Source organism: Rhinoraja longicauda, chromosome 2 (assembly GCF_053455715.1).
Source record: "Rhinoraja longicauda isolate Sanriku21f chromosome 2, sRhiLon1.1, whole genome shotgun sequence".
NCBI lineage: Eukaryota > Metazoa > Chordata > Chondrichthyes > Rajiformes > Arhynchobatidae > Rhinoraja > Rhinoraja longicauda.
The window spans coordinates 89,886,019-89,912,572 of NC_135954.1; the positions used below are offsets into that span (position 1 = coordinate 89,886,019).

The 26,554-nt window shown below is 45.7% G+C and overlaps 1 protein-coding gene across 4 annotated transcripts in view; it reads right to left on the bottom strand.

Moving 5' to 3' along the window:
- LOC144606873 (uncharacterized) overlaps window positions 1-26,554 on the bottom strand; it is a 78,502-nt gene that overhangs the window by 13,997 nt on the left and 37,951 nt on the right. For all 4 annotated transcript variants that reach the window (XM_078423337.1, XM_078423328.1, XM_078423346.1 and 1 more), the window contains 9 exons: window positions 26,037-26,159; window positions 24,217-24,286; window positions 22,712-22,786; window positions 22,517-22,618; window positions 22,308-22,421; window positions 19,779-19,911; window positions 17,170-17,230; window positions 13,699-13,764; window positions 6,095-6,202 (listed from right to left, as the gene is read on the bottom strand). In XM_078423337.1, coding sequence (XP_078279463.1) covers window positions 6,095-6,202; window positions 13,699-13,764; window positions 17,170-17,230; window positions 19,779-19,911; window positions 22,308-22,421; window positions 22,517-22,618; window positions 22,712-22,786; window positions 24,217-24,286; window positions 26,037-26,159 — 852 coding nt within the window. The remainder of the gene's footprint in view (window positions 1-6,094; window positions 6,203-13,698; window positions 13,765-17,169; window positions 17,231-19,778; window positions 19,912-22,307; window positions 22,422-22,516; window positions 22,619-22,711; window positions 22,787-24,216; window positions 24,287-26,036; window positions 26,160-26,554) is intronic.

Below are 26,554 nucleotides of genomic sequence, written 5' to 3' on the forward strand. Positions count from 1 at the left end.
GACGGGCCCAACGGGCCCGCTTTGAACGGGCACACTTGTTCTAGTATACTACTAAAACTCAGATCTTGTATGTATATATATTTCACTGATGTCGGCTGAATACGGCAATTTCGGCACCACGGTGAACTGTAGCGCCACGATTTTTGTACCGCCTTAATCACCATGCGGTTCGCTGCTAGAAAATGATGTTTTTATTTAATTCGGTCGCATATTTTTTAAGTTACAGAGGTTTAAAAGCGCTGCCCCCCCTCATTTATCGAAGTTTTGACAGAAGGGGGGCGCTGCGGTGCGGCTGTGGTCAGTACGCATGCGCGGAATCTCCTCACTCTGTGCTCAGCACGCATGCGCGGCATCTCCTCACTCGCACCAAAAAAATGGACGCCGTTAGCGGCGCCAGCCCGCGATCACCGGCTCACCTCTCCTCTCTCCCCTTGCTTCTCTCCTCTCTCCCACACCCGGGAGAACATCTCCCCGCTATCCCCCCCCCCCCCCCCCCCCCCCCCGGGCCTTTGAATGATGCGATCTCCCGCACCCCCCCCCCCCCGGACTTTTCACTAATCCGATCCCCCGCACCCCCCCCCCCGGGCCTTTAACTGATGCTAAGAGTGTGTCTGGGGGAGAGAAGATGGGGGGGTGAGAATGGGGAATGGGGAATGGGACAACAGGGGTAGTGCGGAGGGGAATTGGTGGTGGGGGAAAGAGGGGTAAAGGGGAGGTCCATATCCCTCCCCTCTCCCCCATCCCTCCCTCCTCCCCTCCCCCCCACTCTCTCCCCCCTCCACAAATACCACCCCATCTCTCATCACCCTCCCCCTCTCCATCCTCAACACCTCTCTCCCTCCACCACTCCCTCCCCCTCGATCCCTCCACACCTCCCTCCCCCAAACCTCCCTCCCCCAAACCTCCCTCTCCCTCCCTCCTCCATTCACTCCCTCCCCCCCTCCCGGTTACAATGGAAACCCTAAGAGGACGGGCCAAAGGGGAGAGTGTGGGGAGAGTAAGAGTGGGGCTGGGGGAGGAGAGAATGGGGGGTGTGGGGACGGGCCCAACGGGCCCGCTTTGCCAGTATACTACTAAAACTCAGATCTTGTATGTATATATATTTCACTGATGTCGGCTGAATACGGCAATTTCGGCACCACGGTGAACTGTAGCGCAACGATTTTTGTACCGCCTTAATCACCATGCGGTTCGCTGCTAGAAAATGATGTTTTTATTTAATTCGGTCGCATATTTTTTAAGTTACAGAGGTTTAAAAGCGCTGCCCCCCCTCATTTATCGAAGTTTTGACAGAAGGGGGGCGCTGCGGTGCGGCTGTGGTCAGTACGCATGCGCGGAATCTCCTCACTCTGTGCTCAGCACGCATGCGCGGCATCTCCTCACTCGCACCAAAAAAATGGACGCCGTTAGCGGCGCCAGCCCGCGATCACCGGCTCACCTCTCCTCTCTCCCCTTGCTTCTCTCCTCTCTCCCACACCCGGGAGAACATCTCCCCGCTATCCCCCCCCCCCCCCCCCGGGCCTTTGAATGATGCGATCTCCCGCACCCCCCCCCCCCGGACTTTTCACTAATCCGATCCCCCGCACCCCCCCCCCCGGGAGGGATTGGGGGGGGGGGGGTGAGAATGGGGAATGGGGAATGGGACAACAGGGGTAGTGCGGAGGGGAATTGGTGGTGGGGGAAAGAGGGGTAAAGGGGAGGTCCATATCCCTCCCCTCTCCCCCATCCCTCCCTCCTCCCCTCCCCCCCACTCTCTCCCCCCTCCACAAATACCACCCCATCTCTCATCACCCTCCCCCCCTCCATCCTCAACACCTCTCTCCCTCCACCACTCCCTCCCCCTCGATCCCTCCCCCAAACCTCCCTCTCCCTCCCTCCTCCATTCACTCCCTCCCCCCCTCCCGGTTACAATGGAAACCCTAAGAGGACGGGCCAAAGGGGAGAGTGTGGGGAGAGTAAGAGTGGGGCTGGGGGAGGAGAGAATGGGGGGTGTGGGGACGGGCCCAACGGGCCCGCTTTGCTAGTATACTACTAAAACTCAGATCTTGTATGGTAATATATATGTATGTATATTTGATTTCGCTGATTTCTCCAAAACGGTAAACCGTAGCGCCAAGATTTTTGCGCAGCCTTAATCACCAAGGGGACATCTGCTGGAAAATGATGTTTGTTTTTAATTCGGACACATATTTTTTAAGTTACAGAGGTTTTAAAGCGCTGCCCCCCCCCCCCATGAATTATTGATGGTCCTATAGGGGGCGCTGCGGTGCGGATTTAGTCTTCAGCGTGTGACGTCACAATGGACAAGCAGCTGCTATTGGGTGTCTACTCTTTACAAATTTACATTTTTTTATTTTTAACCTTTTTTTTCAAGGTCTTCAGCTTGTGACGTCACAATGCTTGTGTGAGATGGTTGCAACATTGTTGCAATAAGCAGCTGATTGTTTTTTAAAGTATTTTTTTTATTGCAAGTCACTTAACATACACAGATCAGCATTGGGCCCCTATGCTCGTGGGCCACCGGGGCAAGTGTTTCGAAAAAAGCACTGAGAGTGTGTCTGGGGGAGAGAGAGAATGGGGGGGGTTCTGAGAATGGGGACTGGGGAGGGGGACAACAGGGGTCGTTGCGGAGGGGGCTTGGTGGTGGGGGAAAGAGGGGTACTGGGAAAAGGGGAGGTCCCACTTCCCCCCTCAACCCCTTCCTCCCCCCTCCTTCCCACCTCCATCCCCACTCCCTCCCCCCTCAATCCCAACCTCCATCACCACTCAGCCCCTAACTCCCCCCCCTCCCTCCTTCCCTCCATCCCACCCTCCCCCACTCCCTCCCCCCTCCCTCCACCCTTCCATCCCTCTCCCCCTCCTTCCACCCTCCCTCCCCCCCTCCCGGTTACAATGGAAACCCAACGGGGACGGGCCCAACGGGGAAAGAGGGGTACTGGGAAAAGGGGAGATCCCCCTCCCTCCCCTCCCCCCTCCCTTTCCCCCCTTCCCTCCTCCCTCCACACCTCCCTCCACACCTCCCTCCTCCCTCCCTCCCAGTTACAATGGAAACCCTACGAGGACGGGCCCAACGGGGAAAGAGGGGTACTGGGAAAAGGGGAGGTCCCCCTCCCTCCCCTCTCCCCTTCCCCCCTCCCCTCCCCCCTACCCCTCTTCCTCCCCCCCCTTCCCCCCTCCCCTCCCCCCCTCCCTCCCCCTCCCCTCCTCCCTCCACACCTCCCTCCTCCCTCCCTCCCCCTTCCCTCCCTCCCCTCCTCCCGGTTACAATGGAAACCCTACGAGGACGGGCCCAACGGGGAAAGAGGGGTACTGGGAAAAGGGGAGGTCCCCCTCCCTCCCCCCTTCCCCATCCCATCCCCCCCTCCCTCCCCTTTCCCTCCCCCTTCCCCCCTCCCCCCCCTCCCTCCCTCCCCTCATCCCTCCACACCTCTCTCCTCCCTCCCTCCCCTTCCCTCCCTCCCATCCTCCCAATGCTTGTTTGAGATGGGTGCTACATTGTTTCGAAAAGCACCACTAACAGATCGCAGTGAGAAGCACTATGTGACCGCGAATGTTTCAAAACAAGCACTTAAAAAGCACTTATCTTTTTTTAAAGTTTTTTTTTTATTGCAAGTCACTTAACATACACATATCAGCATTGGGCCCCTATGCTCGTGGGCCACCGGGGCAAGTGTTTCGAAAAAAGCACTGAGAGTGTGTCTGGGGGAGAGAGAGAATGGGGGGGGGGGGGGTCTGAGAATGGGGACTGGGGAGGGGACAACAGGGGTCGTTGCGGAGGGGGCTTGGTGGTGGGGGAAAGAGGGGTACTGGGAAAAGGGGAGGTCCCACTTCCCCCCTCAACCCCTTCCTCCCCCCTCCTTCCCCCCCTCCCTCCCCCCTCAATCCCAACCTCCATCACCACTCAGCCCCTAACTCCCCCCCTCCTTCCCTCCATCCCACCCTCCCCCACTCCCTCCCCCCTTCCATCCCTCTCCCCCTCCCCCCTCCTTCCACCCTCCCTTCCCCCCTCCTGGTTACAATGGAAACCCTACGGGGACGGGCCCAACGGGGAAAGAGGGGTACTGGGAAAAGGGGAGATCCCCCTCCCTCCCCCCCTCCCTCCCCTCCCCCCTCCCCTTCCCTCCCCCTTCCCCCTCCCCTCCTCCCTCCACACCTCCCTCCTTCCCCCCCTCCCGGTTACAATGGAAACCCTACGAGGACGGACCCAACGGGGAAAGAGGGGTACTGGGAAAAGGGGAGGTCCCCCCTCAACCCCTTCATCCCCCCTCCTTCCCACCTCCATCCCCACTCCCTCCCCCCCTCCCCCCTAACTCCCCCCTCCCTCCATCCCTCCCTCCCCCAATCCCTCCCCCAATCCCTCCCCGCCTCCCTCCACCCTTCCATCCCTCTCCCCCTCCCCCCTCCTTCCACCCTCCCTCCCCCCCTCCCGGTTACAATTGAAACCCTACGAGGACGGGCCCAACGGGGAAAGAGGGGTACTGGGAAAAGGGGAGGTCCCCCTCCCTCCCCCCTTCCCCCCCTCCCTCCCCCTCCCCCCTCCCCCCCTCCCTCCCCTCCCCCCTCCCTCCCCTCTCCTCCACACCTCCCTCCTCCCACCCTCCCCTTCCCACCCTCCCCTCCTCCCGGTTACAATGGAAACCCTACGAGGACGGGCCCAACGGGGAAAGAGGGGTACTGGGAAAAGGGGAGGTCCCCCTCCCTCCCTCCCTCCCCTCTCCCTCCCCCCCTTCCCTCCTCCCTTCCCTCCTCCCTTCCCCCCTCCCCTCCACACCTCCCTCCTCCCTCCCCCTTCCCTCCCCCCCACTCCCCTCCCGGTTACAATGGAAACCCTACGAGGACGGGCCCAACGGGCACACTTGTGCTAGTATAGACTAAAAATGGCCCACTTTCCAGATTTTGGTCCATGGCACATCCCAAGTTCTCAAAGTTCCTGCATCTTCAATTGGAAAGCTTGAAAGTGCTTACAACCAGATTAAAGAACAGTTTCTTCTACTGTTATCAGGCTTCTGAATGGTCCTTCCATGTGCTAGGGTACTGTACGATTCACCTCTATTGTGGACATTACATTTTGTATGTGAAACTGATGCGCTACAATGCTAAGAACTATATTTGTACTCTAATCAGAACTTTACTCAAATTATTGTACTTGGGTTTGACTGATTCTATTTGTGTATGATCTGCTTGGATAGCATGCAAAATGAAGCTTTTCACTATACTTTGGTACACATGACAATATTAAACCTAAATTCTAACAGTAATTAGAGCCTAGGGAAACATCATCTTAAAAGTAGTTCTATGTAGCAGATAAGAATTTGTACATCTTTTCTACAAAATTGGCCACCACCCATTTGATCTATTAAAAGCAATATATTTTGATCCCCTCAGCTGAATAGACTGTAGATGTAAATGCCAACTAAAATACAGAAATATAAAAATTCCCACAAATCTCTTATTGATAAAATGTTTCTTTTCATTTGGATAGGAACTTGAGAGAAAAAATTGCAGGGCCATTGGGAATGCAAATGAAGGGATTGCACTACTTGGAACTAATAGATTTATCCACTGTAATGATTCTGGGAGAGCCTGATGACCACAAGTTGATGACTTCACTTTAAGCAACCTGCTCCTGTACTTTAACTTGCATGTGAACCGTCCAATACCAAACATTCAACCCTTTATTTCCATAAAAACAAATTGCCATCTATGTTGCCATTCTATAATGTAAAAAATGATTACTTGGTAGGCCCAACAACATTTAAAATTAATTTGCAGGCACAATAACAAACATTTAAAAGACATTTGTACAGGTATATGGAAAGGAAAGGTTAAGAGGAATATGGGCCAAATGCGGGCAAATGGGATTTGCTTAGATGGGGTTGGTATGGCCGAGTTGGGTAGAAGGGCCCGTTTCCATGCTGTATAACTGAGTAATTGCATCACAATCAAAATTCATCAGCAATAGCATGTTACAGTCCTTTAAAGCCTGCCATTTCACTGGTACTCCTTTCCTCAGTGAGTTTTTGTAGTGCAAGTGTTATGCAAGCTATAGTGAAGATTCCCTCGCATGTAAAAAAAGAATCGATTCAATGCTTACAATTCCAGTGCTTGTCTTTTGGTGGTATTCCATTAATCCACCCATGAGACTCTGTGTAATCTTCAAAACAAAACTTGCATCGCTGTCACTGAAAATCTCAAAACCTTGCTGAAATATAAAAACATGGGTTTTTTAAAATATTAATTACAAGATAGGTTTTTAAAAAGTATTTATTTGAAAATTAGCAAATAAATCAAGCTAAAAATAAATTACATAATAGATTGTTTTTGAGAATTATATTTTCTGGACGTTGGACTAAATCAAATTGCATTCTGAAATGGAAAGCTCACATCTCCAGGCAATCGGATTATGTTGGATATATAGTAAAGAATTTGTTGATAAATTAAAGTTTTCTTGAATATCTCCAACAATCTTAATCATGAATGGGGGAGAAAGGGAATATGGTAATTAGATGATCAACCACGATTGTATTGGACAACAGAGCAGACGTCAAAGGTTGAATGGCCTACACCTGTGCTTATTTTCTAATCTATCAATAACCTATTTCAAATTAATTAACCATAATTGCAACCAAGTAATTGTATTGCAGCAAAATACCTCAAAGGCTGATGCACGTTACTGATGCAATATGTAAATTTAATGTTATTCAAACTACTTTACTCATTGAACAAATTCTGGAGTAAAGTATATTATCTCCAAATACTCATCTATAATCTAAAGGAAAGGTTAAGAGGAATATGGATAATATAATGGATTAACAAATTGGTTGTGACAAACCTTTATCTTGTAGTGGCCTGGCGGAGGCCAGAGAAAAGGCAGGACGCCAGGCAGGTTTAGATAACGGTCTTTATTAGGCTGTGAGCTCCTGCTCACAGCGTAGTCCACCTCGGGATGAGCCACACCTCCCAACGGGCTGGCTTTTAACCCCTTACGCCTGTCCGTCAAGTGACGAGGAGGCTGACCCAAGGAGTGGCCTGATCCCCAGGGACCGCCACAGGACCCCCCCCCCCCCCCCCCCAAGAACCGGAGGTACAAAACGGACAGGAGGGCGCACGAGGCGACCAGCCCGGGTGCGCACCACGACCGGCGCAGGGACCGGCGACCGAACGACAGGTGGAGGGGTCGTAGCAGACACTGGCGGGGGTGACGTGGACGGGGGGCGACCGCGCGGGCGGGGCTACGCAACCGGCACCGGCCGATCAATGTCCACATGTGCCGGCTTCAACCGTGCGACCGAAAGTCTCGCTGCGACCCCCCATGTCCAGAACAAATGTGACCGAGCCGTGTTGCAGGACCCGGAAGGGGCCCTCGTACGGCCGCTGGAGAGGTGATCGATGAGCGTCCCTGCGCAGGAACACAAACTGGCAGTCCTCCAGAGCGGCAGGGACGTGTGGATGGAAGGTGACATGACGCGACGTGGGCACAGGTGCCAGCCTGCCCACCGTCTGCCGAAGACGTTGCAGAGCGTCCGAAGGCTGCTCCACTCGACCCTGCGCCGGTGGGATGAACTCCCCGGGAACCGTCAAGGGGGCCCCGTACACCAACTCGGAGGAGGAGGAGGCCAAGTCCTCTTTGGGTGCGGCGCGGATCCCAAGCAAAACCCACGGCAGGGCGTCCACCCAGTCTGGGTCCGTGAGCCGAGCCTTCAGGGCAGCCATCAGCTGGCGGTGAAAACGTTCCACCAACTCGTTCGCCTGTGGATGGTACGCCGTAGTGTGGTGTAGGCGGACACCCAAGAGGCGTGCCATAGCCGACCACAGTTCCGAAGTGAACTGCGGCCCCCGGTCGGATGTAATGTCCAGTGGCACCCCGAACCGGGCGATCCAGTGCGCCGCCAAGGCCCAAGCGCAGGTGGCCGTCGAGGTGTCCGCCAGCGGAATGGCCTCTGGCCACCGCGTGAAGTGATCGACCACGGTGAAGAGGTGGGTCATGCCCTGGGACGGCGGCAGCGGCCCCACGATGTCCACATGAATGTGGTCGAACTGCTGTCGAGGGACACCAAACTCCTGCAGAGGCGCACGCACTTGTCGCTGGATCTTTGCGGTCTGGCACGGGATGCAGGTGCGTGCCCAGTGTGCGATCTGCTTACGCAGCCCGTGCCACATGAAGCGGGAGGCTACGAGGGCCACCATCGCCCGAATGGAGGGATGAGACAGCCCGTGGAGCACCTCGAAAACCCTGCGCCGCCAGACGACAGGGACGATGGGCCGCGGCAGGCCAGTGGAGGTGTCGCACAACAGCGTTGCGTCCCCTGGGCCACAGACAATGTCCTCTAGCTGCAGGCCCGAAACGGCCGTGCGATAGGCGGCCATCTCCTCGTCCCCCAGCTGTGCGGCTGCTAGGGCGGAATAGTCGATCCCCCCGGCCATTTGTAGGACGGCGTGGACCGCGGGTCTAGACAAGGCATCGGCCACCCTGTTGTTTTTGCCCTCCACGAAACGAATTGAGGTGGTGTACTCAGACACGTACGCCAATTGCCTCTGTTGCTGTGCAGACCACGGATCCGAAACCTTGGCGAATGCAAAGGTCAGTGGCTTGTGGTCTGTAAATTCGGTGAAGGGTCTCCCCTCCAGGAAGTACCGAAACGGCGAGGTAGAGGGCGAGGAGCTCACGGTCGAACGCGCTGTAACGCCGTTGGGCCCCGCTGAGGTGCCTGCTAAAGAAGGCGAGTGGCCGCCAACACCCGTCGATGAGCTGCTCCAGCACCGCACCGACCGCCACCTCAGAAGCGTCCACGGTCAGGGCGGTTGCGGCTGAAGGCTGCGTGTTCAAATCACGTCGGGGTCACCAGTGTAGTGCCTGGCGGAGGCCAGAGAAAAGGCAGGACGCCAGGCAGGTTTAGATAACGGTCTTTATTAGGCTGTGAGCTCCTGCTCACAGCGTAGTCCACCTAGGGATGAGCCACACCTCCCAACGGGCTGGCTTTTAACCCCTTACGCCTGTCCGTCAAGTGACGAGGGGGCTGACCCAAGGAGTGGCCTGATCCCCAGGGACCGCCACAATCTCGAGTTTAGTTTAGTTTATTGCCACGCATCACAAGGTACCATGATAAACATTTTTGTTGTGTGCTATCCAGTCAGAGGAAAGGTTATACATGATTACAATCAAGTCACCCACAGTGTACTGATACAGGATAAAGGGAATAACATCTAGTGCAAGGTAAAGTCCAGTAAAGTCTGATTAAAGATAGTCCAAGGGTCTCCAATGAGGTAGATGGTAGCTCAAGACCGTTCTCGAGTGGGGGATAGGATGGTTCAGTTGCCTGATAATAGCTGGGAAGAAACTGTTCCTGAATCTAGAGGTATGTGTTTTTGCACTTCTGTACCTATTGCCTGATGGGTGGGGAGAAGAGGGAGTGGTCGGCGTGAGACTCGTCCTTGATTTTGCTGGTGGCCTTGCCGAGGTGGATGGAGTCAATCTTGCAGTGTAGCCTCTATATTTCTGTTCATGAAGTCTTCTGCAGACAGTGGTCATTGACAAATCCACACCTGAAGGGTGTTTATGATCTGTTGGACAGGTGTTTGGGGATTTTTCTTTATTATAGAAAGAATTCTTCTGTCATCAGCTGTGGAGGTCTTCCTTGGCCTGCCAGTCCCTTTGCAATTAGTAAGCTCATCAGTGCTCTCTTTCTTCTTAATGATGTTCCAAACAGTTGAAGCTGGTAAGCCTAAGATTTGGCTGATGTCTCTGAACAGTTTTATTCTTGTTTCTCAGTCTCACAATGGCTTCTTTGACTTTCATTGGCACAACTTTGGTCCTCATGTGGATAAACAGCAATAAAAGTTTCCAAAGGTAATGGAAAGACTGGAGGAAAGACTAGGTGCTGAGAGCTCTCTTATACCTGCATTAAATAGGCAATTGAACACACCTGAGCAATTACAAACACCTGTGAAGTCATGTGTCCCAAACATTATGGTGCCCTGAAATGGGGGGACCATGCAAACACAGCTGTAATTTCTACATAGTGAAACCAAAATGTATAAAAATGGTCTGAAGAAGGTTCTCGACCCGAAACGTCACCCATTCCTTCTCTCCCGAGATGCTGCCTGACCTGCTGAGTTACTCCAGCATTTTGTGAATAAATCGATTTGTACCAGCATCTGCAGTTATTTTCTTATACTATATGTATAAAAATGGCCTTTATTAAAATCTGACAATGTGCACTTTAAACACATGCAATTTTTTCTATTACAAATCTCAAATTATGGAGTACCGAGGCAAATAAATAAATGATGGGTCTTTGTCCCAAACATTATGGAGGGCACTGTACATCTCCTTTACCCTTTCTATTTTGAAATCTTATGTGAATTCTTTAAATTTTGGATCAATGGTGTAGCTGTTCATTTTAAGTCATCCAGCAAAAACATATCTATTCAGCAATAATTCTACAATCCGTGGTCTCTCCAGTGACAAATTCGCTTGTAACATGATCTCTCTAGCTTGCATTATACTCTGTAGTGGTATTAAATTTTATCTTTTTTAAATTCAGGGAACTCAGATTTTAGTTTTTGTTTAGTTTAGAGATAGAGCGTGGAAACAGGCCCTTTGGCCCACCAAGCCCACACCAACCAGCAATCGCCGCACACTAACACTATCCTAAACCCATTAGGGACAATTTACACTTACACCAAGCCAATAATCTACAAACCTGTATGTCTTTGGAGTGTGGGAGGAAACCGAAGATCTCGGAAAAAACCCACACGATCATGGGGAGAACGTACAAACTCCGTACAGATAGCACCCGTAGTCAGGATCAAACCCGGGTTTCCGGCATTGTAAGACAGCAACTCTACCACTGCACCACCTTGCAGCCCCTTTATAGGCACAACATTTAAAAAACCTCAAGATCTGCTCCAACATGTCCAATGCTTTACAATGCAAAACTGGGTGGCAGTGTGAACTGTGAGGAAGATGCTATGAGGTTGCAGGGTGACTTGGACAGGTTGTGTGATTGGGCGGATGAATGGCAGATGCAGTTTAATGTGGATAAATGTGAGGTTATCCACTTTGGTGGTAAAAATAGGAAGGCAGATTATTATCTGAATGGTGTCAAGTTAGGAAAAGGGGATGTACAACGAGATCTGGGTGTCCTAGTGCATCAGTCACTGAAAGGAAGCAGGCAGGTACAGCAGGCAGTGAAGAAACCCAATGGAATGTTGGCCTTCATAACAAGAGGAGTTGAGTATAGGAGCAAAGAGGTTCTTCTGTAGTTGTACAGGGCCCTGGTGAGACCGCACCTGGCATACTGTGTGCAGTTTTGGTCTCCAAATTTGAGGAAGGATATGCTTGCTATTGAGGGCATGCAGCGTAGGTTTACTAGGTTAATTCCCGGAATGGTGGGACTGTCGTATGTTGAAAGACTGGATCGACTAGGCTTGTATACACTGGAATTTAGAAGGATGAGAGGGGATCTTATTGAAACATATAAGATTATTAAGGGGTTGGACACATTAGAGGGAGGAAACCTGTTCCCAATCTTGGGGGAGTCCAGAACCAGGGGCCACAGTTTGCTATTGAGGGCGTGCAGCGTAGGTTTACTAGGTTAATTCCAGGAATGGCGGGACTGTCATATGTTGAAAGACTGGAGAGACTAGGTTTGTATACACTGGAATTTAGAAGGATGAGAGGGGATCTTATCGAAATGTATAAGATTATTAAGGGGTTGGACACGTTAGAGGCAGGAAACATGTTCCCAATGTTGGGGAAGTCCAGAACCAGGGGCCACAGTTTAAGAATAAGGGGTAGGCCATTTAGAACAGAGATGAGGAAAAACTTTTTTAGTCAGAGAGTTGTGAATCTGTGGAGTTCTCTGCCTCAGAAGGCAGTGGAGGCCAATTCTCTGAATACATTCAAGAGAGAGCTAGATAGAGCTCTTAAGGATAGCGGAGTCAGGGGGTATGGGGAGAAAGCAGGAATGGGGTACTGAATGAGAATGACCAGCCATGATCACATTGAATGGCGGTGTTGGCTCGAAGGGCCGAATGGCCTACTCCTGCACCTATTGTCTATTGTCTAATTTTTCACACTAATCTCCTATGTGGGACCTTGTCGAAGGCTTTCTGAAAGTCAAGGTACATTTTCCTAGTCAGTCCATTTTCCTAGTTACATCCTCAAAAAAATTCCAGAAGATTAGTCAAGCATGATTTCCCCATCATAAATCCATGCTGACTCGGAACGATCCTGTTACTGCTATCCAAATGCTCCGCTATTTCGTCTTTTATAATTGACTCCAGCATCTTTCTCACCACTGATGTCAGACTAACTGGTCTATAATTTCCTGTTTTCTCCCTCCCTCCTTTCTTAAAAAGTGGGATAACATTAGCTACCCTCCAATCCACAGGAACTGATCCTGAATCTATAGAACATTGGAACATTGCAGGACCGCCCGCAGCAGAGATTTGCACCCAACGGGTGCACACCCGTCTAGTATTGGACTAAAATCTTAACAACCACTGAAGTCAGGATAACTGGCCTATAGTTTCCATTCTTCTGCTTTGCTCCCTTCTTAAGCAGTGGAGTAATATTTGCAATTTTCTAGTCGTCTGGAACCACTCCTGACACTGCTGCAGATGATGGTGTTCCCAGGTACTTGCTAGTCTTATCCTTCATGCAGGTAGCTGTCAGTTGCTTGGTGAAGTAAATGCAAGTAGATGATATACACTCAAGTCACAGTGCACTACTTGTGGAGGAGGGAATTAATGCAATTGCCAGAGTGCCAATCAAACAGGTTGTTTTGTGCTGGATAGTGTTGATTCATACAGTACTGCAGAAGATACAGATGCTTGAGAGCACGCACTACCAGACTCAGGAACAGCCTCTACCCCGCATTATTAGGCTTCTGTAGGGTCCTTCCATAAGCAAGGGTACTATCCAATTCACCTCTACCACATTATTGACAGGACTTTTCCCTGAAACTAGTGTGCTACAATACTGAGAACTGTATTCTGCACTCTATCTTCCTTTTTGCTCTAACTACTGTACTTGAGTTTGATTTGATTGTATTTATGTATCTTGTATCTGATCTGATTGGATGGCATGCAAAACAAAGCTTTTCACTCTCCCTCAGTGCACTTGCCAATAATAAACCTAAACCAGAAAACCCAGTTATAAAGGAGAACGCTGGAGTGAAAAAATGGAGCTAATGCTAAAGTCAATAATCCTCCGTCAGAACTGGCCTGTTCTGATATAAAGGTTGATTATCCAAAAATGTGCCCATTTCGAAAACGAGATGCTTTTCCTTAATCTTATGTTGGGATTCGTTAGAAGAATACAAGAAGCCAAAGACAGGATTCAATGTCTCCTTAGTATCTTTCAACCTTGAGGCTTCGACTAACCCAAACAAGTCACCTTGGCGAAATCTTCAAACTTCCTATTGAGGTTCACCGTTCAATCCAAATACTTAATCTGGTTATTATCTCATTATATAAAACACAGCAAAATCAATGACACGTGCAAATCAATTTATCACCAGACCTCAGTTTCCTATATCCATGTCTGTTGCAGAGAAATTCCTCCAAGGAATATTTTTGATGTAGATACAATTTTAACAATTAGTCCTTTCAACAATCAAAACTATTTTGTTGTTTTGAAGGCAGTATTTAGCATACATTAACAGATTACAAACAGAAAACAATTGTACTCACCAAATATTTAAAGAGCTCCTCATTTAAACGGGCAAATGTGGAACCATCCACTCTATCTGTTTCAAGCTGAAATTTACAAAAAAAAAGAACTAAGGAAAGCTGCAAAAGAAACTACATAAACCAAATTCACAAATTGCATCAGAAGATACATTAGAAACCTCTTTCTTTGACTAGAATAAATTGACTAACAAAATAGCACATTTGAGGCTCTGTGCCTGTACTCACAGGTGGTTAGAAGGATAACTGTAGATCCCATTGAAACCTACTGAATAATGAAAGGCGTAGATAGAGTGGACATGGAAACGATGTTTTCAGTAATGGAACCAGAAGGCATTGCCTTGGAATAAAAGGATGTACCTTCAAAATGGAGATGAGGACAACCAAGGGAATTGTATCCTTATTCCAAAGATAGACACAAAATGCTGGGGTAACTCAACAGGATAAGCATCTCTGGATAGAAGGAATGGGTGACTTTTCAGGTCGAGTCATGTTTCATGTATTTTGTGTTGTTATGACTGTTGGCAGATCAAATTCCCTCCTGGGATAAATAAAGTTCTATCGTATCGTACCAGACCCTTCTTCAGACTGAACTGACAGAATCTGAAGAAGGGTCTCAACCCAAAACGTCACCAATTCCTTCCATCCAGAAATGCTGCCTGTCCTGCTGAGTTACGCCAGCATTTTGTGTCTATCTTCAGTGTAAATCAGCATCTGCAGTTCCTTCCAACACATGTATCCTTGTTCTGTCTGTGGGGAGAGGGAGCGAGAGCAGAACCACTGGACAGAGGAGAGGAATGTATCTGACAGAGGAGAGGAAACCATGTTTATTAAAGAAAAAGGACCTCAATGTCCCAGAATGAAGAGTCTCATCTTGGGAGCAGATGCAGTAGAGATGGAGGATACAGGTGTAGAGAATAGTGCCTTTGCAAGAGGCAGGGTGGGAGGAAGTGTATCCAGATAACAGTAGGAGTCAGGAGATTTGTAGTAGATGTCAGTCAAGTTTATCCCCTTGATGGAGAAGGTTAAGAAAGAGGAGAGAGGTGTCAGAGATAGCCCTGGTGAAATTGAGGTGGAAGATTGTGGTAAAGTAAATGCAATCAACGAGTTCTGCGTGGGTGCAGAAGGCACCCCCGATGCAGTTGTTGATGTAATTGAGAAAGGTTTGGGGTGGTGCTAGGAAATGCATGATACTAGGACTGTTTGATGTGTGATGTGAGTGCCCATGGCTACACCTTTAACTTGGAGAAAGTAAGAGGAGTCAAAAGAGAAGTTGGCCAAGTACCGACAGGTGAAGGAGTGTTAGTAGAGGGAAATTGAGTGGGTCTCTATGTGAAGAAGATACTGAGGGCCTTGAAACATAGAAAAATAAGTGTAGTAGGCCATTCGGCCCTTCGAGCCAACACCGCATTTCAATATGATCATGGCTGATCATCTAAAATCAGTATCCCGTTCCTGCTTTTTCCTCATATGCCTTGATTCCTTTAGCCCTAAGAGCTAAATCTAACGCTCTCTTGAAAACATCCAGTCTTCACTGTCTTCTATTACAGAGAATTCCACAGATTCACAACTCTCTGGGTGAAAAAATGTTTCCTCATCTCAGTCCTAAATGGCCTACCCCTTAATCTTAAATGTTAAATTCCCTCGTCTAAATCGTTAATATATAATTATAAATAACTGGGGTCCTAGCACCGAGCCTTGCCGCACTGGTGGGTAAGGCTAAGCAGCGCCTTTACCACCTTAGACAACTGAGGAAATTCAGAGTGTCTCTGAGGATCCTTCATTGCTTCTACTCTGGGGCTGTAGAGAGCATCCTGTCCGGCAACATCCACTGGCTCTCCCTTATCCATTCTACTTGTTACATCCTAAAAAAATTCCAGAAGATTAGTCAAGCATGATTTCTTCATAAATCCATGCTGACTGACCGATCCTGTCACTGCTTTGCAAATGCGCTGCTATAACATCTTTAACAATTGACTCAAGCATCTTCCCCACTACCGATGTAAGGCTAAGTGGTCTATAATTCCCCGTTTCTCTCTTCTTCCTTTCTTAGAAAGTGGAGTTATTTTGGCTACCCTCCAGTCCACAGGATCTAGAGTCGAGAGAACATTGGAAAATGATCACCAATGCATTTCTAGGGCCACCTCCTTGAGTACTCTGGGATGCAGACCATCAGGCCCTGGAGATATATCTGCCTTCAGCTCAACAATTTACATAACACCATTTCCTGACGAATGTGGATTCCCTTCAGTTCCTCCCTCCCATTAGATCCTCGGTCCCCTAGTATTTCTTCAAATATGACCAAATATCATACATAACAAATTTCTAGTTGCCAGCTCAAGGATAAAACCCTGCTACAGGAAAATATGATTCCTCTCCAAAGTACTCCATAATGTGCTGATTGACACCATAGAAATATGTGAGGTCGAACAAAAATCTAAAGAAAACTTTGGAAGCTTCTATTCATTATAGCTGTACATCAGGATTCTACTGTGGACACAAAATGCTGGAGTAACTCAGCGGGACAGGCAGCACCTCTGAAGAGAAGGAATTGGTGACGTTCCAGGTTGAAACCCTTCTTCAGACTTCAGGATTCTACTTACAGGTTTATTTTTCTTTATCTTTGTCATCTAAATTTCTGACAAAACATACATACCCAAAAGTGCTTAAGTGTGGTGTTTGCCAATATCAAGTGAGAACAGTTTCTGATACCATTCACTATTAATTCGATAGCATTGTAGTGGGTCTGGACGCAGCAGGAATCAGGCAAGACGCCAGGTAAGGATTAACAATAACTTTAATGCAGCATCAGAACATCCACTCTTTTCAGTCTCCTTCACGAGTAACTCCAGCCCCTGCAGGTAAACCCCGTAGCACCAGACCCCTTACAGCCCTGTCCACTCAGTGCTGAGGGGGATGACCCAGGGAGTGGCCTAATCCCCCCTGTCCACTCAGTGCCGAGGGGAATGACCCAGGGAGTGGTCTAACCCCCAGGCACCGCCACAGCATCACCATTTTGATTTAGATACAAAGGTTGAGCACTTTATTTGTATACTGAAGGATTGTCTTTATCCCAGGATAAACCATCAGCTTCAGGAATTATGGTGAGGGCAAGACATGGAAAAAAATACACTTATCATCCAAGAGAATAGGAACAGACTTCCCGTAAATATCATGTTTTCTCCTTTCTGTCCAATACACTTCCCAAATTGATATAAATATGCCTTAATGTTCCAAAAAGCAACAACTGGCATTCATAAACACATTAGAGCATTTGAATAATTAAGTGACTTTAAAAGTACTTACATAATTAAAAATTAATTTAGAGAATGAACTATTTTGGCTGAATGTACTGAAACATAAATGGTGACTGGTTTTCTAATCAAAAGGTGCAGCTATTTAAACAAAGTATGTTCTCCTACAGCAGGGAGTCACTTGACACAAGTGGTCAGTAAACTGTGTGCCACAACTTGCCTCATTCTGTATCCAACGATTATCCACATCAGGCGTCTTACCATAATTATTCAAAAATTCCCTAGGCAAGAAACAAACATTATATTTCATTGACATGACTAGGATATTTTTTATAACGCATTGAAAAAAAATTGTTGTTGATATAAATCAACCAAATAGATATCTTTATACAATTGAAATTCCACAAAAACAGCCAGAAATAAATGTACTTGTAAATACATGGAACTGCAGATGCTGGCTTACAAAGAGAGACAAAAAGAGACTGGAGTAACTCAGCGAGTCATGAAGGGTCTCTGGAGAACATGGAAGGGTGACGATATCAGATCAGGACCGTTCTTCAGACTGATTATGGCGGAGAAGGGAAAGCCTGAAGAGAGATGGGTGCATGTAGAAGCCTGGTAAGTTACAGGTCGATATAGTTGAGGGGAGTTTAAGGCCAGGGATGAAAAGACAAAATATGTGAGATAAGGATATAAGATATGAAGTATGAAGTCAGAGGACGGAATATTGGTAGAAAGGAAGGGGAGAAATGGATGAGAGTTCAGGTGGGGCACTGGGAAGAGGGCTGGGAGGAAGGAAGGATGTTTGTAGGTTATTTACCTAAAATTTTAGAATTCAATGTTCATACTGTTAGGTTGTAAGCTACCCTTGTACAGGATCTTTAATGAACAGAGTACCCAAAGGTGCTTCACAAATGGTTACACAAAACTAGATTCCCACCCTACCAGCAAGGTAAAGATTTAAAGGGTGCCATGAAGGAAGCTATCAAGAATTACAGCGGGATCTTGATTATCTGAGCAAGTGGGCTCATGAATTTCTAATAGAGTTTAATTACGTTAAGTGCAAAATGTGGGATTTTTGGAAGTCAAAGCAGGGTAGGACATTCACAGTCCTGTGGAGTGTTGTAGAATAGAGGGATCTAGGAGTATAGGTAAATAGTTCCCTGAAAGTGGCATCATAGGTTGGAAGCCATTTGGCACATTGGCCGTACAAAATTCTGGAGTAACTCAGCAGGTCAGGCAGCATCTCGGAGAGAGGGAATGGGTGACGTTTCGGGTCGAGCATTTTATCGGTTAGGAATTGAGTAGAGCCGCTGGGATGTAATGTTAAAGAAACTGTACAAGATCTGGAGAAGATTTACTGGATGTTGCCTGGACACAAGGGACTAAGCTATAAGGAGCAGTTGGACTTTATTCCTTGGAGTGCAGGAGACTGAGAGATGATCTTATAATAATAATAATAATAATAATACATTACATTTATATAGCGCTTTTCATATACTCAAAGACGCTTTACAGGGATTTGGAGAACATAGGGAAGTGAATAAATAGATAAATAAGTAAACGAACAGAGAAAGGAGACAGAGGGTGGGGTGACCTTCAGTGGTTGAAGGCAGTACTGAATAGGTGAGACTTCAGTGATGTTTTGAATGTGGTGAGTGTGGAGGAGTCTCTGACGGTTTGAGGTAGTGAGTTCCATAGGGTGGGAGCAGCGATGGAGAAAGCCCTGTCCCCCCAGGATCTGAGTTTGGTCCGGATGTGGGGGGGATAGGAGATTGACAGCAGCAGAGCGGAGGGTGCAGGTGGGAGTGTGCCTGTGGAGGAGGTCGGTCAGGTAGGATGGGGCCAGGTTATGGAGGGCTTTGTAGGTCATGAGGAGGATTTTGTACTGGATTCTCTGGGGGATAGGGAGCCAGTGGAGTTTGTAAAGGACGGGGGTGTTATGGTCACGGATCGGGATGTGGGTGAGTAGACGGGCAGCGGAGTTTTGAATGTATTGAAGTTTACTGATGATTTTTGAGGGTGCGCCATAGAGGAGGCTGTTGCAGTAGTCCAGACGGGAGGTGATGAAGGCGTGGATAGGGGTGTATATAATCATGAAGGGATTTTACAATTCATAAATCATAAAATAGGGTGCAGAGTATAATGGATATACACCTTTTTCTCAGGGGAAGGGGAATCAAGAACTAGAGTGCATAGGTTTCAGTTGAGAGGGGAAAGATTTAGTAGGAACCTGAGGGGCAGTGTTTTTCACAGAGAGGGTGCTGTGTACATGGAACAAGTTGCCAGAGGAAATAGTTGAGGCAGGTCCAAGAAAGACATTTAAAAAACATCTGGACAGGTACATGGATAGGAAAGGTTTAGAGGAATATATATATATATATATGGACCCAGTGTGGCTAAATAGGACTAGGTTAGATAGGACAACATGGATGAGTTGGGCCTTGACTTTAAAAGATAATAAGAGAAAAGGCCAGAAGAATCCAATTGGTCAGGCAGCATCTGTGGAAATTACGTAAGCATTTCAGATTGAAGAACCTTTACTGGAAATGGGGAACAAAGCAAAAGGTTAAAGTTGCAACGGGGATACATGATGGTAACTCATACATGATGGTTGAAAAAGGCAAACTGGACATCTATGGGATCCAAGTTGCTATTGTGATAACCTGTAGATTTCATATGAAGAAGTGTTTTTGACCAGAAATATTAACTCTGTTTCTCTTTCCACAGATGTTGCCTGACTTGACGGGCATTTTGCATTTTATTGTGATTATTCAAGAGAAATCATCATATGCTTTAACAAACAATATTGCCCCTAACCTGAATTACCTCTTTAGATCTCCACTTCTGCACTCTTCACCAAAGTTAAGTGTATTGACAGAGCTCCAATCCATAACTGGCACTTTAGATTTTGTATCTTTTCTCCAACTATCTTGCAAAACATTGCCAGAGGATCTGTAATCTTAAAAAAATACAAGAGGGAATGCAATTTGAAGAGAATATGGCAAGATAACTATTTGTACACATTAATTGGAGGAAGAGACAGAGAAAAAATGTTCAGTCACATGTGGCAAGATTGGGCAAAGTATTGGGTAAATTGGAATATTTTCTCAATTTTGCTCAGATAAATTAATGAAATATTTCTTGGACAAGTAGTATCAGACTAGTAGTAAAGGATCGAGCAAAGGTTTTTTAATAGAAAAAGGGGTAATTGATCAAATCTCTTGTCCAATTACATGAGATCGTAATCATTTTGTAGTAGTCACCCATCCAGTCTGTCTAGTCCTGTCAGAATTCTGTACATTTTAATTCGATTTAATTTCATTCTGCTACTCTATAACGAATACAAGGAGACATAAAAGACTGCAGATGGAATCTGGAGCACAAAAAACACTGCTGAAGGAAATCAGCAGCTCCTACAGGATTCACTCTATAATGACCTAATCGCTTTTCATATTTCCAGTCCCATTATGCCAGCAATCAGTCTGGTAAGCCTACATAACACTCTCTGGCATTTACATCCTTCCTTCGATAGAGAGACCAGAATTGCAATATTTCAGATGTAGTCTCACCAAGGCTCTCCATATAATTTTAACAAGTTAGCTTTGTTCCTGTATGTAAATTCTCTTGCTACGCGGGACAACATACAGTATGCCTTCTTAATGAATTGCATGTTTATTTTCAGTGACTGGTGTACAAATACATTCAAGTCTGGTGTACATTGTCCACCATACTTCTCAATCTAAAACCATTTAAACAATGCACTGCCTTTCCGTTTCCTTGATTTCATATTTATCCACATTACAGGGTTGTGGCACAGTGGTGCAGCAGTAGAGTTGCTGCCTTATAGCGCCAGAGACCCAGGTTCGATCCCGTCTACGGGTGCAGTTTGTACAGAGTTTGTACATTCTCCCTGTGACTGCATATGTTTTCTCCGGGTGCTCCGGTTTCCTCGCACACTCTAAAGACATACAGGTTTGTATGTTAATCGGCTTTGTTTTGGCTAGCCTAGAGTGTAGGATAGTGCTGGTGTATAAGGTGATCGCTGGTCGATGTGGACTCGGTGGAACAAAGGGCCTGTTTTCGCGCTGTATCTCTAAAGTCTACATTGTACATGGCATATATTGCCCCCTCACTCAACCTGTCCAAGTTCCCGTGACGCCTCTTTGCATTCTCCTCACAATTCACTATCCCATCCAGTTTAGTGTCAGCAGTCAGTAAATTTGAAATATTACATTGTCCATCCTCTCACCTAAATCCGTTTGTGTATATACTGAGGCTCAAGTACTCCACTGTTAGTCTGCCATTCTAAAAAAAAGACTAAATTTGCTGCACTGCCTTCCCTTTGGCAACCAATTTTTAATCCATGTCAATACATTATACTCAATACAAAAACTTCAATTTTACACACTAATAACTATTGTAGAATTTTATCACTTTCTGAAAGTCTGTATTTTATCAGTTATATCCTCAGTAGGTTTGAGAAATCCAGAAATTGCCCCCCCGAAATATATCTAGGCTATTGTAATCCTTTACAATTGCATTTTCTCCACAACTGATGCAAGACTAACAGGTCTGTAATTTTCCATTTTCACATATTAAGGAAAGAAACATTTAATATCCAGGAACAGGTCTATGGTCTATAAAATGTTGGACTATAGTAAACCATCCACTATTTCCACTACTACTTTTAATATTCTGAATGGAAACTATCAAGCTCTCGTGATTTATCTGCATTTAGTGTCATTTATTTCTCCACCACTATTTCCTTAAATTCTGATCTTCATTAGATTATCCTTTGCTTTCATTGTGACTAACATTTCAGGAAAAAGCAACAGAAATGGAACGTTTACATCTTCAAGGGCAAATCAAGGAGTAAGTCATCCTAACCTGGCACATTTATTGCAGTCCTCATCAATAAAAACCTCATTTAATTGTGCACCTTTTCCCTATTCCCTGTAATGAACTATCCTGTTTCTGACTGTAGGGTACCTATACTTGACTTATCCAGTCGTTTTCTTTTTATCAATTTGTAGCAGCTTTTGCAGTCCACTTCAAAAATTCCTGCAAGTTCATTCCTGTACTGTTCTTCGTTCTCCAAATCAATTCCTTTGCGGGAAGATATAGAATTAATCGCAGAAAGGAATTAAATGTAGTGCGGCACTTTCCAGTTCAGTTGCTGAAAAAAAGTCAAAGAGCAAGTAGTCCAAACCTGGTGTATTTTCCCCACCTGGAGATGATTTTGATTACTAATTAGAGGTATGATCTATTAGGTCCAACTATAAACAAAATCTTATATCAATGTAATCTTTAAATATGTAATCAGTCATTTGACGTTCTGAAATGTTATTATTCTACCTTGAGAATATGGCCCTCTAGATTCATCGGAATTGGAATGTCCCCTGTTAAGATGACTGCCAAAATTACTTCCAAAGTTCTCATGTCTTGAAAACTTATTTTCCAACTGCCCATCTGTAGGACCGAACATAGAATACAATTAATTATTTGCACCAAACAATTCCAAAAAAAAATCAAAGATAATCTTAAAACATGGTTGATAAACATGCCTTGTGATCGTAGCATTTTTGCACCATAAAAATTTTCTATATCACCATGGAAACTACTTCTATAGTTTTCTTGTGGTGAAAAGATGGCATCAAAAGGGCCTTCTGAAACAATAAAAGCAGAATGTGAAAAAAAACTTTACTTCTGGAAGACCATGAGCTTTTTTTCCTGTATATGTTTAAAAGTCTTCCCCTTACCTTGTGATCGTGATTTTCTTGACTGACAGGAATTTGAACTTACAGTATTCATGTTCTGTCCAAATATCTGACCGTCTGAAATACACAAAATCCATGTGATTACATGATTTGAAAATGTCAATCCTGCTCCACTCCTTATGTCATGCCTCAAAAGTATACCTTCTTCCACTGATAATTTCACTTTTTTTTATTTGCTTGGCTATATACATTGATCAGCCAAACCATTATGACCTGATGAGCCAAAACATTATGACCACCTGCCTAATATGCTGTTGGTCCTCCGTGTGCAGCCCCATACGCAGCAGGGTGCAATGCACCGTGTATTGTGACACATTCCTCCCGTGACCACCATTAAAATTTTCTGTGACTTGTGCCACAGTAGACCATCTGTCGGTTTGGACCAGATGGGATAGACTTCGTTGCCCTCGCGCATCGATGAACCTTGGACGCCCAACACCCTGTCGCTGGTGTGTGGTTTGTCCCTCCTCGGACCACTGTCGGTAGGTAGTCACCGCTGCTGACCGGGAGCACCCTACAAGCCTTGCCATTTCAGAGATGCTCTGACCCAGTCCTCTGGCCATAACAATTTGCCCTTGTCAAAGTCGCTCAGGTCTTTACTCCTGCCCATTTCTCATTCATCCAACACATCAACTTCAAGAACTGACTGTTCACTTGCTGCCTAATATATCCCCACCACTTGACAGGTGCTATTGTAACAAGATAATCAATGTTATTCACTTCGCCTGTCAGTGGTCATAACGTTTTGGCTGATTGGTATATCTTCTCTAATTCCTATGTCCAAAATGGTCCCTGACATTTGTGGATCATTTCACTAAGATGCTAGAGAACTGTTGGTCTGAAGAAGGGTCTCGACCTGAAACGTCACCCATTCCTTCTCTCCCGAGATGCTGCCTGGCCCACTGTGTTACTCCAGCATTTTGTGTCTACCTTCGACTTAAACCAGTATCTGCAAATTTTTTTCCTAAAGAACTGTTGGGATAATTTGGTGATCTACGCAAGAGTCTCTTTTTATATCACTTAATACTTTAGTAGCTTTCTTGACAACACACAGAAACTGGCATGACATGTCCAAGAATCTAGTGTTGTAACAAATTTGAAAGATCAAACAAGTTAAATTATTTAGTTTAGTTTATTATTGTCACGTGTACCTATGTTTGCTATCCAGTCAAAGAAAAACTGTACAGGATTGAGTATGCATTGTCAAACCAATGTATCTCTTGCATGATGGGAGAGGGGAAAAGACGGTGCCTGGGGTGAGACTGGTCCTTGATTATGCTGGTGGCCTTGCCAAGGTAGGGTGAAGTGTACATGGAGTTAATGGAAGAGAGGCTGGTTTTTGTGATAGTCTGGTATTTACATAACGGTTCAAAAAATAATAGATTTTCTTATGAGTTAAGAAAGATATTCTTTCCATTCAATCAAGGGAATCAAGCATTTAGCTGTGGAGAAGATAAAGTTAAATAGAATCTTCCCAGGTAACTTACAGACATCTAACGATCTTTTAGTGGCAGTCTTTTTTCCTGAAGATTTAACTGGGATTTCACCTTGGACGACCTGAAATTCATACAATTGAATGTGTTAGAAGAATCATATGCACTCCGGAAAGTCCGAGAGGCAATAATCAGAACGTATCTGGCTTACAACTGGTGTAGTCACCAGATGTGCCTTGATTTCCATCAGGCTTTGCTCTTCTCTACACCTCAGTTAAGTCTTTTGTCTTTGCTATCTCCTCAAAAATCTCTCCTGTGCTTCTTTTAGCCTAAGGGTAAGGAGCTCTGTTTTTTCGTCACACAACTTCAGTGTGAAAGATAGGTGCATATAATGTTGCGAAGATTAGCGAAGAGGCCAGAAGGGAACATTTTTAGCAGCCAGCAAAAAATGATGAAAATAAAATAAACTGACAGCAAGTCTTCAAAAAAATAAATAAAAACAATCTACGTTTACTTTGGCGCACCTACATTTAATGTTCTTCCTATCGAGGATGAAAATGGGTAATTAATTGGTTCCCATATGTCAGATAGAAAATTTGTCAGCTATTAGAACTCACTTTTTAATCATGTTCAGAGTCTGTTGATAGTTTTCAAAGTTTCTTATGCACAGCTGACCATTATTACATATTCATGAGAAGTCAAGACAAACAAAGACCTGTAGAAGGTCTATAAATGATTACGCTGTGATGCTTCTTACTGGCTCAAAATCAGTCAACCCATGTTGTGTCCCTTCCTTACTGGTCCTGACCCAGGGGACAGGTAGGCATTACCTCATTACCTTTGTCCTGAGAAGGGGTTGTTGTTCACAGTAGTATCTAGGCTTTTATCAATTATATAACCTTGAGTTCACAACTACTCTTTATCTCTGTGCTCAAGTTTACAAACTGTTCTTTTTCAAGGAGTCAGCAGTTTGTAACAAATTCAGCAATTCTTTGCAAACACCATCAATTTTTGGTGAACCCCTACACCAGCACAAAGGAATCGCCTCTGGAGATTTACAATCTTTGGCAGCATTTTGAATTTCAACAGTTTTAAATATAAGCATCACTTTCATTTTCTTGTCACCAGGAGATAAAAGTAGTTCTACTAATACCATTTACATCCCTTGGAACACAATTGTTGCAGTACTTATTAAAGCTTTTTAATGTGAATATATGAAACCCTTTTGTTTCATCTGTTCGCCAGAGAATATAGTTACTCTCAAGAGTAATTATATTCTTTATATAATTACCGTTGTACTCTCATTCAATACAGACTTTCCGTTTTACTCTTTTTGTCCCTTAGATGAAAGTTTTAATCCCATTATTATTGTGGCTGTAGGATTTAAATTCAAGTTGAAAAAGGCTAGTTCCTGGCCTCATCATACTCAATATAATGGTAACTATAAAATGATTAAATTATCATCAATACCCATCTGTTTTTCTAAGTACTTTAGATTCTTTAAGTAAAGAAAAAATAAACCTTTGCCACCTAGGCTGAGAATTCCATTTAAATCATCCAGTTGCATTGGATATGGCAGCTTAAATGAAGTATTTTTAACCTTCTGCTTCAAACAATTTGGGTTCCATTAAGAGTTTGGAGAAGAGCAACAGGTAAGTTGCATTAACATCTGGCCGCCAGCATATTTGAGAAATTCACATCATAATGTGTAGGCATTGAACATACTGACTGGTGTACTGTATCTAGCTAGTGGCCTACCATGGATCATCTGTTAGCCAGTACCCACTGCAGTAATGGTATTTTGATATTCAAAAGAAATGTATACATTTTTGACCAAAATAAATATACACAAGAAAGTTTTAAAATATATTTACCTTAACATTACCCCTTCCATCAATCTTTTCAATAAATCCTGCTTTTCCTTTAACTACTGCATTCCATTCTGCATGTTTTAACTTTGGTCCATCAAGTTGTAGTAGACTTGGATGTATCTTTGTCTGAAAGATTTATATAATGACGAATAAAAGGATGGAATGACACACTTATTATAATATCTCCCAGAGCCAACGCATACATATGCAAGAAAATGTGAGCAGGTGTAGGGCATTCAATCCTACTAGTGTATCAGAGTAATCAGGCTAGTCTACCCAGGGACTCATCTCCTCTTCTGTGCGAGTTCCCTGGAGCTCTCAATTCCCTGATTCTTCAAAAATATATCCGCTTCCTCTTCAAACACATTCAATGACCCAGCCTCCACAACACTCCACGGCAGAGAATTGGGGAGGAGGGGGGGGGGGGCAGGGGTGGAGAGGGGCAGGGGTGGGGGGGGGCAGGGGAGGGGGGGGCAGGGGAGGAGGGGGGCAGGGGTGGAGGGGGGCAGGGGTGGAGGGGG